Source organism: Aythya fuligula, chromosome 20 (assembly GCF_009819795.1).
Source record: "Aythya fuligula isolate bAytFul2 chromosome 20, bAytFul2.pri, whole genome shotgun sequence".
In the NCBI taxonomy this organism is placed as follows: Eukaryota; Metazoa; Chordata; class Aves; order Anseriformes; family Anatidae; genus Aythya; species Aythya fuligula.
Genome location: NC_045578.1, coordinates 7,432,078 through 7,445,180, shown reverse-complemented (window position 1 = coordinate 7,445,180; position 13,103 = coordinate 7,432,078). Strand labels below are relative to the sequence as shown.

The 13,103-nt window shown below is 39.2% G+C and overlaps 1 protein-coding gene across 2 annotated transcripts in view; it reads right to left on the bottom strand.

The window, feature by feature from the left end:
- The window catches only part of GOSR1 (golgi SNAP receptor complex member 1), a 31,234-nt gene that overhangs the window by 3,603 nt on the left and 14,528 nt on the right, over positions 1 to 13,103 (bottom strand). For both annotated transcript variants that reach the window (XM_032200906.1, XM_032200907.1), the window contains exon 7: positions 8,189 to 8,218. In XM_032200906.1, coding sequence (XP_032056797.1) covers positions 8,189 to 8,218 — 30 coding nt within the window. The remainder of the gene's footprint in view (positions 1 to 8,188; positions 8,219 to 13,103) is intronic.

Sequence of the window (13,103 nt, the reverse complement as noted above, 5' to 3'; positions counted from 1 at the left end):
ACTATAGAAGTATTACACAAATAAGAGCTGCTTCACTATTAAAAATCTATTTACAAAGGGAATGTGCTGGTTGAGAGGAGATGGAAGGGCAGTTTGAGAACACAGCTCAGGGAGCTTTACACAAAAGGCTTCTGAACACAGTCACTGGGTCTTTGAAAACCTTTGAACACAATGAAGTGTTGGGGTTTACTTTGTTTGACTCAGGATTAATCCTGTCCTCTCTCCAGGTAAGAGGGCAAAGCCTGGATTCTCCTGTATTCATGTCCCAGCACGCCCAACTTCACTGTTTTCCACAAGCTGGAGTTAACAAAGCTGGTGTATAATGAAATCATATCAAATGATACTTCTTTCATAGCACAGATAAAACACATTTTTGAACTTTGGCCCTAATTAAGAATGTCATACATGGGAATACCATTTTTCACACTCCGCTTCTTTAATAATACACAGTCCAGTTGTATGTACTTTATCCAAATAAAAGAACACAACACAGGTGAATATAAAATAAAGTTTCCCATTTCGAACTGTGCTCTATTTTATTTAAATAACATATTTACATGAGCCTTTTAAACAAATAGTCAGCTGGCTCTTTTTTTTTTTTTTTTTTTTTTTTTTTAAACATTTCTCTTCAGCCCATAAAACCAACAGCTATGCAATGAAAATCGGAAGGGTATGCTATTACTATATAGCCCCAGGTAGTATTTCACATAGCTACTCTGAATGCAGTAGCTTTGCCTTGACAAACACCCTCATTCACATAAAGAGAAACAATATATAAAAGGTTAGGTTCTGGAGATGCAGTGCTTAAGAAGGAACAGCAGGAGAAATACTGCTCTCCTCAGCTGGCAGCAGTTCAGAGAGAAACAAAGTAGGGCATAAATACAACATTGCCGGATAAAAACTCAAAAAATGACACCTATATTGCTATTGACTATACTTACATGAATAACAATGATTAAAAGAAGTGCTTGGAGAAGTTTCTAAGCCTTAAATATGGAGGGAAAGGGTTCTGGGAGAACAAAGTAAAGTGGAACGACACCACCACAGAGAGAACTGTGAGGAAAGGGAACTAAAGCTGTCATCTCCCAGGAAAATAAATGGATAGGAGAACGCATCGTTTACCAAATACACATATCCAACCTTCAAGAGCATTTTATGCTTGCTCACAGTTGGTTTCTGTACCCAAGCATGGTACAAAAATCAGTTAAAATGATGAAACACCATTTGTTCAGATACTAGTACTAATATACTTCAGCTGACGTGGCATTTTGGTACCTGGAGGTAGCAAAGCACCCTCGCCCATCTTGGTGCACCTTCCCAGGTAAATCTGGTAGGAAGAGGCATGCACACAGACTATTTCTGCACTTATTCAACATAGTATTGGCATTCCTCCCATTTTTGTAACGAAGACCACTTGATGCATTTCATTGCAGGTTTCTCTCTGAACAAATTTCTGAAATGAGCAGCTGTGGACCACCTGACATAGCACTGGCTTTTCTACTAGGACACTACAGCCAACAACGTAAAAATAGCTGGCAAAACCCAGCAGAGCCAAGCCTAACAATTGTCCCTTCTAACCTGTAGCAGGAAGTCAGCATCACAATTCACAGACATCTTAAGGAAAGAGCCCAGATCAATGAGCCCTAAAGGATTTCTGGAGCTGCAAGTTCATTTGGGCTCCTTTCCATTCAATCCACCCGCTCCATCACAAGCTGCCCCTGACATACTACTGTCAGCTTCATATCGTGTGCCAGGCAAATGTAAAAAGATTCTCCCCAAAAGTCTGTACTGCAAGGCCTTGTGAACAGAGTAAGACGCACTGACAAGGCAGATTGATCAATTATTTTAAGGTTACATTAGCATTCAGGTGAACTTGAACCTACAGAAGGATCTGGGAGCTTATCATTCATAAAGAGAATAAACGGTTTGAAAACATGCAGGCAAAAAGTTAACATTTCGAATCAGCATCTCTAGAAGAACAGATTTAACATGTTAATAGTGTTTTGAGGTTTTAGATTCATTAAAAAAAAAAAAAACAAAAAAAAAAAAAACACAACAAAATGGAAGCTTCTGTGCACAACTAATAAAAACCTGCAGCATTTTGTATTTTTGCATTTTTTGCTTCATACTTCTGAAGTGCTGAATCAACAGAAAGTGAAAATGGAGCTCAGGGCTAACTGGAAGCAACAGGGCTTGCAGCTGCCTCCTTGGTGTTCAGCTGGAGCTTGCCACAATCAACTAACCACGGCCCTTCATTTGTGCAAAAAGAACCGAAAAAAGCCTGCAAAGCTTCTCCTCTTAAACCATGTAAGTAGTGACACACAGCAAGTTGTATGTGGTTGGTGTTGGGGATACCCCAACTCACCTGACCCATGAATGCAACCGATTTGATTACACAGGAGACCTTTTTAGGACAAAGTTTGTCCTTTTTAGGACAGAATTACAAGAAGAGAAAGTAAAAATTAGGTAACAGGAGGAATAAAAAACAGCATTGCTCACTGCCTCTACCAACAGTGCATGAGAGTTTAACGAACAGCAAGTCAGAGAAGGTGCCAACAGAGATTCTCAACAAAGAATAACAGCTGTAGATCAATACAGAAAAGCAGTCACGATCTAGGGCTGAAAAAAGGGGCTACAAAATTAGAACAGTAAATATACCAAACTGCATCCTATGTGAGAAGATACAGCATTTGACAGATTACATATTTACAACTCAGCATACAGGTCGTTTAGCTTCCTAAAGTAAAAAACAAACTCACAGAAACATTGGGTTTGTTATTGAGAAAAGCACTCAGTGAATTTGGAATTATTAGGCACTGAGTTGGAATAAAAGACTTCATCGCTGTACACAGGAAAGCTTGCTCAGTAACCTGCAGCTTCTTATCTTATGCCTCCACGCTGGCTTGATACTTGTCCAAATGAAATTTTAATACATCATCTCTCAATGCACTCCTGAATTAAGCCACGTGTTTTCGTAAGATGCATCCAAAGACTCATTAAGGCATCCATTAATTTACAGAAGTGAAAATACGTGGCGACTGCCAGGATATAAAGTGTTCCTGAGACACCTCCAGCATGCCTTTGGAAATGGTTCTAGCAGATTATGATGGAATACAGGGTTCAAGCTTTAGTATCTGATGAGTGAAACTGTCCATTTCTTATAAAAAGGCACGACAGAACCGTTTAAGTTTATGGATGACAAGGTTGGAACCTTTTTTTTTTTTTTCCCCTCTCAGGATTCTGAATATGTTAGCACAACAGGATAGTTTTACTGATGTGCTTTGAAGAGAAAAAAAAAGTAACGATTGCCATTTTTAAGTTTTACTGTCATATGGTCATTGTGATGTCCACAAACAAGAGGTTGACTGGATGCTAGCTGCCATTCAGAAATCCAAACTCAAGTAGAAAGCACCGTTCTGCATGTATAATTTGATTACTCAGAACATTAACTGGTTTACCTACTAAGCCTTTGTATTTGTGAACCTGAGGCTATTAAATTTAAGCACTACCCAGAGGAAAACACATGACTCTTCAGAGCTAGTCCCCCAACCGGTCTTTGTACAGTCTTGAGTATTTAGGCTTCCTCATATCCTTCAATAAACAGTTTCATTTCCCTTCCCATCCCTAACACATGCTCATTAACTCACTGTTACCATTTCTTTACTGACAAATGCTTTTTTTTAAATAAAAAAATTAATCATTTTCCCTTCCCAGTATCTGTCCCTTTTAGTTGCTTGACACAGTAACAAGTTATTCCTAGAACAATAATTTTATTTTGTTTGAAACTTCTATTTCACATTTACGACAACAGATTATATCCTTCTTACTGGAATCTATTATCTCTTTCCTACCTGTGGAAGATCCAACTATACTAAATTATTCAGCAGTACACTGAAATAAGGTTTAAAGGCACACGTTTGTTCAACATAATGATGATCCCTTGTTGAGACATTCCTGGAAAGTGATAATGGATTCTGATCCTCCAATTTTCCCAAGCTCCTTTGTTTGGTTCCTTATTTCTTCTTAACTGATGATTACCAGTCACAATACATTTCTGCTAGTCCATGTCACAAGAGTGGAAACATTGCAGAAAATTAAAAACTCCAATTGTAACCCAATTACTTAAAACATAACCCCGTGCCCTGTATTCATGACAGCACGTCCAACGTTAATCTCCATTTGCAAATGTAATATGGAAGATAAAGAAAATAATTTTTTATTGTACATCTCGAGCTTTCTGTTTCAGTTTATTCAGCTGATTTAATTTATATCTAAGGGTGGAAACAGACAACTTTTTTCCACTAGTTCACTGTTGTGAACAGTGTGACGAGGCAGACCTGCAGCTTATCTACATGCACAAGAGTGTTTATAATGCATAGACAGGTCTCAAACAAGAAAGAAATGCCAAATTTCTCTTCTTCCCATATTTCAGTTTCTCTCCTCTGATCCAAAAACAGTCTGTGTATAAATTCAGACCATCTGCATCAGTGTCAGGTGATTCCAAGATGACCCTGACTTAACAATTCACTTGGAAATAGCATGAACTATTCTCAGCGCGGCACTGGATTGAACTACCAGAGATGGGTGTAAACCAAGTTCCTAAAACCAGATGGTATTCTGCCCTCTAAATTTAATACTAAAGTGCTGCTCAAATACAGCATTAATGACTGCTGCCGTGCTGGAGGAATCTCTTCTGGGTAAGCCTGGGGTCACAACCACAAAGAGCCATCCATCTCTTCCATGAATTAGCAAGGGGTATCTCAAATTTCTTCACTAGTAGCAGTCTTTCCCCAAAATTTCACTTACATTTCTAGTTTGTCCTTGAATGTTCAGTAGTGCTGTAGGTATGCGAGCAACCAAATTTGTCTTCAAAAAGTCTGCAGTTTTCACTAGCATGAAAAAGTACACAGTAATAAACATTTCCAGCCATTACCGAATTCAAACTAGTCTAACATGCAAGCTACACTTTTAAAGCTGCTTGACTTGGAAGCCAAATGTTTTTACCTAGACAAATGTTCAATCTGTTGGGTATTTTTACCCCACATAGCAGCCATATCTACACAGCATGTTATCAAGCAAAATGTACCAAAAGTCAACTCCTTGTTTCATCCGTTGAGGCAGCTCAGTCAAATATATATTGGTTCAGAACTAAAACAAAACTCCAAAGGAACAAGACGTGTTTTCAAAAATCAAATAATTTATGTGTTACGGGAACTTCTGCTTCATTTTGTACTCCATGAATCATACTTGCTCATTTAAATTCATGACAACATCTGTGACTAAGGGAATGGACTCTGTGACTATGCATAGAAATGCAAGCTCTACTTTTAAATTGATAACAATTCTGACTAGATTGCTTATTCTCTGTGTATACGTGTATATATATATATATATATATTCATATATATACACACACGCATAATCTTTCAAATTACTTTAAAGCTTATTTCATCTTTTGATGAAGGCTAAAATGAAAACAAAAGGAACATCTCTCCAGAAAAGCATGTGATTTTGCCCAGACTCTGGAAGGCTCTTCTGAAAACAGCTAAGTCTCAAAAACTAATTCATACCTTCCCATTCTGTAAAGGCAGGATTTAATGCAATTGAATTTCTCCCTTTTATTAAATCCTAATTATTACCCAAAGGAATACCCTAGTATACATGAAGATTTTTTTTCTTTATTTAATCTATGATTTTGGTCCAGCTTCTAAGTGGAAGCGTAGTAGTCCAATCTGTTAATATATAAATCTGACAAATCAGCCTCAGTCAGGCTGATTATTATAAAACCAAAAGAACCGACCACACTACACGGGCAAAACTATAACAAATTTTCAAAGCGAACCAACCTAAAAATACAAGTTGTTGGAAAACAAGAAATAAATCATTTGCTATTCTGAGAAAGTGATAATGTTTGAAAATGAAAACCTGAGAACACCAAACAAATTAAGCAAAATCTATGCTTATATTTAAATATGCCCAAGACAAGTGAACACTGTTCCAAAAGAACTGCAGTACAAACTATCACATCCCACTCCTTTCTGGAAAGAAATATGCTGCAGTAAGAACCTGTGTCACACAATTCATTTAAAAATTGATTTTAATTTTAGCACTAACAAAACATCTGAATGACAGCCCTACTTGTCACTTAATAATTTCAGCTGAGGTACCCCTAAATTCTCTTGCAAGTATGTTTGGTCCCGTGGAGGAGCCATACACAGGAAAGTCTGGATCTGCACTTCTTCAGTTCTGTTCTATGCAGAAAGGCAGAGCAGGAGTTTCACAGTTAGGGTTCTCTGTGGGGTCGCTGCCAATGGGGTCACCAGCATGCAGCTTACCAGCAAAAGCCACTGCACTGACTGAAAAATGCTTTCCAGTGTTTAGAGTGCTGCTTAACAACAACTCCTAAAAAAACGCAAAGTGATCTCATAACTTCCTGAATTACACCCAAATAATATGAGTAATGAACTATAGCAGATGTAGCTCTTGAAGACAAGACAGCATTAGTCGCCAGAATGAGCTAATGATGTCTCACTTTACTCAAGGAATTCAAACAGCTTCCCCTCCACAGTCCCATCGTTTTGTTGGTTTACAACAGATAAAGCAATTGATAATCAGACATCGAATAAATTTCTATCCGGTGAATTCACTTAAAATGCAGCAGGGTTTACCATCAATTAACATCACAGCTGAGTACTTGCAATTACTGGGGATGGAGAGTAAAATTTTAAAAAATCACCCTGGCTTCAACAGAGACGGAATTTAACTAAAATAATATAACATGAAATTACATCTCCTGTGCGATGTAGTCACCAAACAAACTCTTCTTCTACAAAAATAAGCGTAGAACATTTTGGGCAACAGCCACAAGAAGTTCACTTACAACAGATAACACGCGATGCAAGAAGGAGTGCTGAAATCCAGCCTCCTAAAACCAAAGTTCATCTACTAACGAGAGGAACGCTTTAATGGCAGCAAGGAGCTCCCAGCCGAGCTTCTCAGGGGACAGGTCATCATGAGGCTAGGCAAAGAGCTCAAATGCTACATGTACGAGTCATTTTGCAGGACAGAAAGCTCAGAAAGTCATCACAGGCCTTTTAATGCCTTCGTTACTGGAGTGGCAGCAAGGAAGAGATTCAATAAATAGTGAGTGTTTTTACAAGATGGAAAAGTAGGGCTACAAGCACAGCAATAAAGGAGAGGATCTTTAATCAGGGAAAGACTGGAACCCAAATAAAACAAAGACTCACAATAACTGGGCTAAGTTTGGCAAATATGAGGCTGTGGAGACATCACATCCACATTTTCAGACATTATTGTGCTGACCACTTCTGGTTCATCATAGCACATTAATGTAGTGGTTTAACACATTCTTCCACCATGTTAATTATACTGAGCCCACTGGAGGTACTTAAGCTAGCCAGACCTTAATGGACACAGAGCCTTGCTGCACCTCTAATTACTCATCTTCATCACTTCTGCCAGTACATGCATTATCTGAAACCATATCTTGCTTTCTTTCTTCCTCTTTTTTTTTAAAGCAATAATCTAAAACTTAAAACCATTAAGTCGGCACTCTGAATTATTGGTTTTCAAAATCCCAGAGTTCAATGGAAGACCAGGAAGGGCACAGATGATAGAAGTAATTTATAATGCTATGGTTCTAAAATTTCTAAATCAGAGAAGGCAGCACTCCAGTATTCAAACAGTGCAAAAAAAAACAAAAGATAAGTAACTATACAACAGTAATAATCGTTCAAGCCTGTAAGGTAAAAGCTCTTACCAATATCAGCTGCATATTAGGAAGCTGAACATGTCAAAGGATTACAGGAAGTCATGCTGCAGAAGACTGTCACTATGAGAAGAAACAGCTCCACTATTGGAATAGACCTTAATATTGATAGCTCACCCCAAGATTTCCTTTGCTCAGTCACTCCCATTGTTTTTAAAGAAGCTATTCACTTTCGAACATAAACCTAAATTTTCTAAATTAGGACGAATAAAATATTTTGGCAATATGATTATGTCAATACTGAATAGCAGAAATAAAACCCCATTTCATTGTAATACTGCGTACGAGTTACAAACAATACAGTTATTGTATAAATAAAATGACTGATATCTTTGGACACAGTTCAGTGTAAACACTGATTGTATAGAAAATAACGAAAATTAGTGAATTCATTCCTACCTTATTGTTTCTTCTATCAGCCGATCTGAGCTGAAAGCCAAAAAGAAAAAAAAAAAAGTTAAAAAAAGGAATGAGCACAAAAGTATTTTTGACCATTACATCAATGATCTCCATGACACAATCCTTAACAAATTTGCCCTTGGAGTATTTCAGGACTCTGTCACTTTTCCCTACAACACAGATGTGGTGGATATATGCAATGAGAGTCTCTGGAGAAGATGCACAGTGTCCCCTACCGCAGCACCGACTGTATGCAAGAGCAGATGCTCAGGAGAACATGAACTACCCTGCAGACAAAAAGGTGGAATTAATTCCTTAATTCATGGTTGATTAATGTTAACTGAGCCCAACACGTTCAAGATACCCAGGACAGTTTAGAAAGGAGTATTAGAGAAGGAAGTACCTCCTATTTTTGGTCTCTAATCCCAGTTGTTCCTTCCCACCCCCTCAAAAGAAGTAACTATAAATAAAAGCTGAAGCTTGGTTCCAGGTAATAACATCTCAAAACGCGGCCTCAGAGCTAGTTTACCAAGTATCATTTCAGGGTGGTTAGCAAGACAAGCTTTTTCTATAGTAATACCAGCTGGATGAGAACTAAGTGATGCTTACAGGAAACAGAATCCATGTCATGTGTAAGAGAAAGACCTCGCTTACACGTGCCCCTTCCCACTGCTGCCACACACTGATGGTCTGTGCAGCACCACTGGGAAAAAGAGCTGAAATATAGCACTGCAGAGACCCCACCGTTAAAAACAGGCGTGCAAGATTAAGATGATGAACAGGATCCTCAGAAGACGAGCAATTTTTCTGTACTCGCTACTCTTTGCAGCTTAAGGGGAAATCAACCTGAGGGAAGCAAGTTTGATATAGTACTGCATATTGCTTCCAGTATTAAAATGGGAATTATTGCTGCCAAAGTAAGGTTAAGGGGGCACGACAAAGGACACAACCATCCTCCTCCTCCATCCTCTGTGTCCCAAGAGCTTTGCCAGCTTGTGAAGAGGAGGTCTCAGGAGCAGCAGCACGACCTGCAAGCTTCCATCACGCTCAGCAGCCAGCCTGGAGACCCGCGGTGGAGCAGCAAGCTGCGCAGGGGGTGTGTGTGGAACCTGCTCGGGGGAGAGATGCTGATGGAACATCCCTGGTTGTCTGCGGAAGGAGTGACAGCTCCCAAGTTGCTATTTCTGAATAGTCCACAGCTTGAAATTTGGAGACAGCACACGGTGCTAAAAATATTTTGCCCAAGTTTGAGTTGAGAGGGACTCAACTGGGGCAGCGAACACCAAAAACACAAACTGGAGTACATCGTTCTGCTCCCAAAACGAAGTCAGGCTCCGAAGAGTCAAATCAGCTGCAAGTTAATCAGTTTAATGAAGTAAAACCGTTTTCACTGACTGTGTGGTATGTATTGCTACAAGTACAGAGAACTGAAACGCCAGAGGCACGCGTACAGAACGAACACAACCAGCTGCAAGTCTCATGGGATCTGATGCTGCTCCCAGGTCAAGCAGAACAGAAAAGCAACGCCTTAAAGGTTTCTGTAATTGCTCAATCTCAGATGCACAATTAAACTGAGAATGTTATTTCTGTACACACATACCATCTCTTAACAAACTGGTGTATTATGTGGCCAGTGAACAATAAGCTACAAAGCCACCCAAACACAGACTGGAAAGCAAGAATGTTGCACAAGAACGCACCAATTTTATTTTATTTTTTTAAAAACATATTAATAACAAAAGGAATTATCATGTGCACATTCAAATTCTGTGGAACAAAACTTTGCAGCAGCAATTTTGTCCATTTAACTGATGAAACTGCCACACTTTCATGTTGATGAACTGAAGGCGACAGGGAAGCTGAACACAATCACAGACCTTACGTGAACCAGGATGTTCTCCAAGGGTTTCAGAGCACAAAAATTAGGCCGTTCAGTTTTCAGGAGAGACACTGCTATTTATCTTAAATAAAGCAGCAGTTAGGCAGGCTTATTACTTAATCAAAGAAGTAAATCCAAAAAGTATTTAAAAGCTTCAGATTCAATCATAATACATTATTTTGTTTAATATAAAAAAATATTTTTTGTATAAAAATAAAGACTTAAATGTGGCCATCTGTAAGATGACGACAGGTAGCAGTTAATAAGATGTACAAACATCTTATACCAACAAACATCTCAATACCAACAAACAGATTAGATGCGAATGCCAACACAAGACATTTAACTGGTACTTGACTCACAATATTGATGACTCTCCACTTACGTGGCAGTCACACCAACCACTTAGAAGGATGAGCACAGCATGTGAATTTTCTTCAGAATGACTGCTACACAGGTAAGAGCAGATTGAACTCACTTACATATTCCACTTAAATAAATAGCTGCTAAGGACAGAGATTTACTAAGCACATCTTTCATTATGTTCTTCCTACATCATCTTTTGAAGGCCCTGAGAGTACGCCCCAAAAAAGGCTCCGCTTGCAAGCCTCCAGCAGGGATACAAACTCCTGCAAAAAATGACAAGGCCACCATCTATGCATTTACCTGCTCCTCAGCTGCCGAGAGATTAAGAGGTATTTTGCTCATTGAAATTTTGGTAAAGACAGCGTGAGCAGGAACAACATTTTTGAGTAAAAATTTGTGCATCACAATCCTTTAGACTTTTGTTAAACTTAGTGCTTCTGCTTAAACTCAGCTTTTTCAGGAAGTCAGATGTTCTTCTGCAGGCAGTAACGTGCACTCACACAGCATCACAGTCTTTCAAATCTCTTGGCAAGTGCCCACTTACAGCGATATCCAGAGAGGAGCAGGCACTTGATTCAACACTTACAGCTCCCAGTTACAGAAAACAACAGCAGGTTTCAGGAAGACCAGGAGCCATGGAGACCATACGGCACCAAAGCAGCACCCAGGTGAGATGAGTACAGAGGAAGTTTGTGGATCTCTACATACTAATATCCCATTTCACACAAATAGTTGTTATAAATAACGTTCCTGTGGACATTACCTTATGAGCCTCCAAGCCAGCAAGCAGTTGTTCTGGGCAATATTAATGTGAGCTGCCACATGTTTCAATAAGCTATGTGTTTTCACCGGTCGAGGCAGATGGCACTTGGACGAAGTCATTTAAAGATACTGTATGAAGGGAATGCTCGAGGATGCTGAGGTAATCACCTGCTACAATCAATGGCACAGATCCAACTGCAGCCATCACACACATGGAATAACCAGGCCTCGGTGCAACGGTTATCTTCAGAGAAGATTGTGCAGTTCATCATTTAAGTATGCAGACAGTTAAATTAATCCAGAGGAAAAAATAAGTAAAACATGCTTCTAGGATAGACAAATGCATCCATTACACTGAGCTTTTGAAAATAAAGAAAGCATTTCATTTCTTTTTTTTTCTTACCGCCACTGCAGTGGTTACAATTGAATAATTCAGATGATTACTTCGGTGAGGACTGGGCTTCTCCCACACCCACAGATCTTACAGCTGACTTCCTAGTGGACATCTAGTACGCGAACTTGTCAGAGAAATAAAATACAGCTCTACGGCTCCTCGCACACCACTCATTGCACAATGCACTTCAATCCCTTCAGATAAAATTAAGGGCAATGAATTTCAGGACCAACATTACAGCGAAGAGTATCTCACTGCAAGATTAATCAATAGCCTTAGCTCGCTCAAGCTGCTTGCACTAAATCTTTTTTATTTTCACAGTCCTGGATCAGCAGGCAGCGTGGAGCTTTAAGGAATGCAAATACCACAGAACGTACTTGATAATCTAACACAAATACACAGCCTATGATGAAGCAAATCGGACTTGTACAGTTGGTTATTTCCACCATTACCATTCCTATCTCACAAGTGAAGCACTGGGCATACACACACAAAAAAACAGCTCCAACTCATGTTTTTGCTTGCCATCAAGATTCTGCATCACTGAACACATTCAAAAGATCATCAAGCTCTTTACAATTTTAGAATATATTTTTTTCCTGTGATAATGAACAAGATATTCCAGATTTGATAAGCTTTATATCAAGCTTGCTTCACTTTAGTGTCCAAGATAGTAAATTCCGCTGGATCTGCTTAGCTCGTTCGGACAGCCTCCCACAGCTGCTAATGAAGACAAAAATTGTTGCAGAAGCCTACTCATTGTCTGGCATCCAACACAAGAGCATGATGAGACAAAAAACCTTAAAATATGCAACACCCAAAGAGAGAACAATTTATAGTAGAGGACCATGTAAACAACACAAAATTCACTGCCGTGTTTTTAGTAAAAAGCAGAGGAAGCACCTGCCAGGAGCGTGCAGCATACAACAGCAGAGAGGAAGAACACGTCTGCCTACAAAGTAGGCATCTTACATTTCTAGAACGAGAAGAGCAGATTGGCCAAAAAATGAAGACCTGATGTAAACTGGGTGTTGTTTGGGATGAACAGCTGGTGTACAAAAACCCTTCTGTAAGCAGCGAGAGAAAAGTTCAAGTACCTACACAAGCTGCCATCTCCTGCGGGTTCCTTTTGTACGTTAATTAGGGCACAGATCTGGATGCTACAGAGATGCGATGTTTTCAAACTATCTGTTACAGAAGCCAAATGAAATAAGAGTCTACAGCAATCAAACAAAAACCAACACAAGCCTGAGTCAATGTATAGATTTGCCCCAAAGGAACAAATTGTTAACAGCATCACACTTGCAAGCTTTAAGCATATAAGCAAGCTTATTTCTGCAGATCATTGTACTGGGCAGCGTGATGCTCAGCAGTCACTTTCAAGAAGAAACAGGAGTAGCTGCAAGATTGGAAAAGAAAAAAAGCACAATAGCACATCACCACATTGCTTTTAATCAATACAAGCAATTTGTTAGATCTACAACAAAAGGCACTGCAACATAATCCGTTGCTCT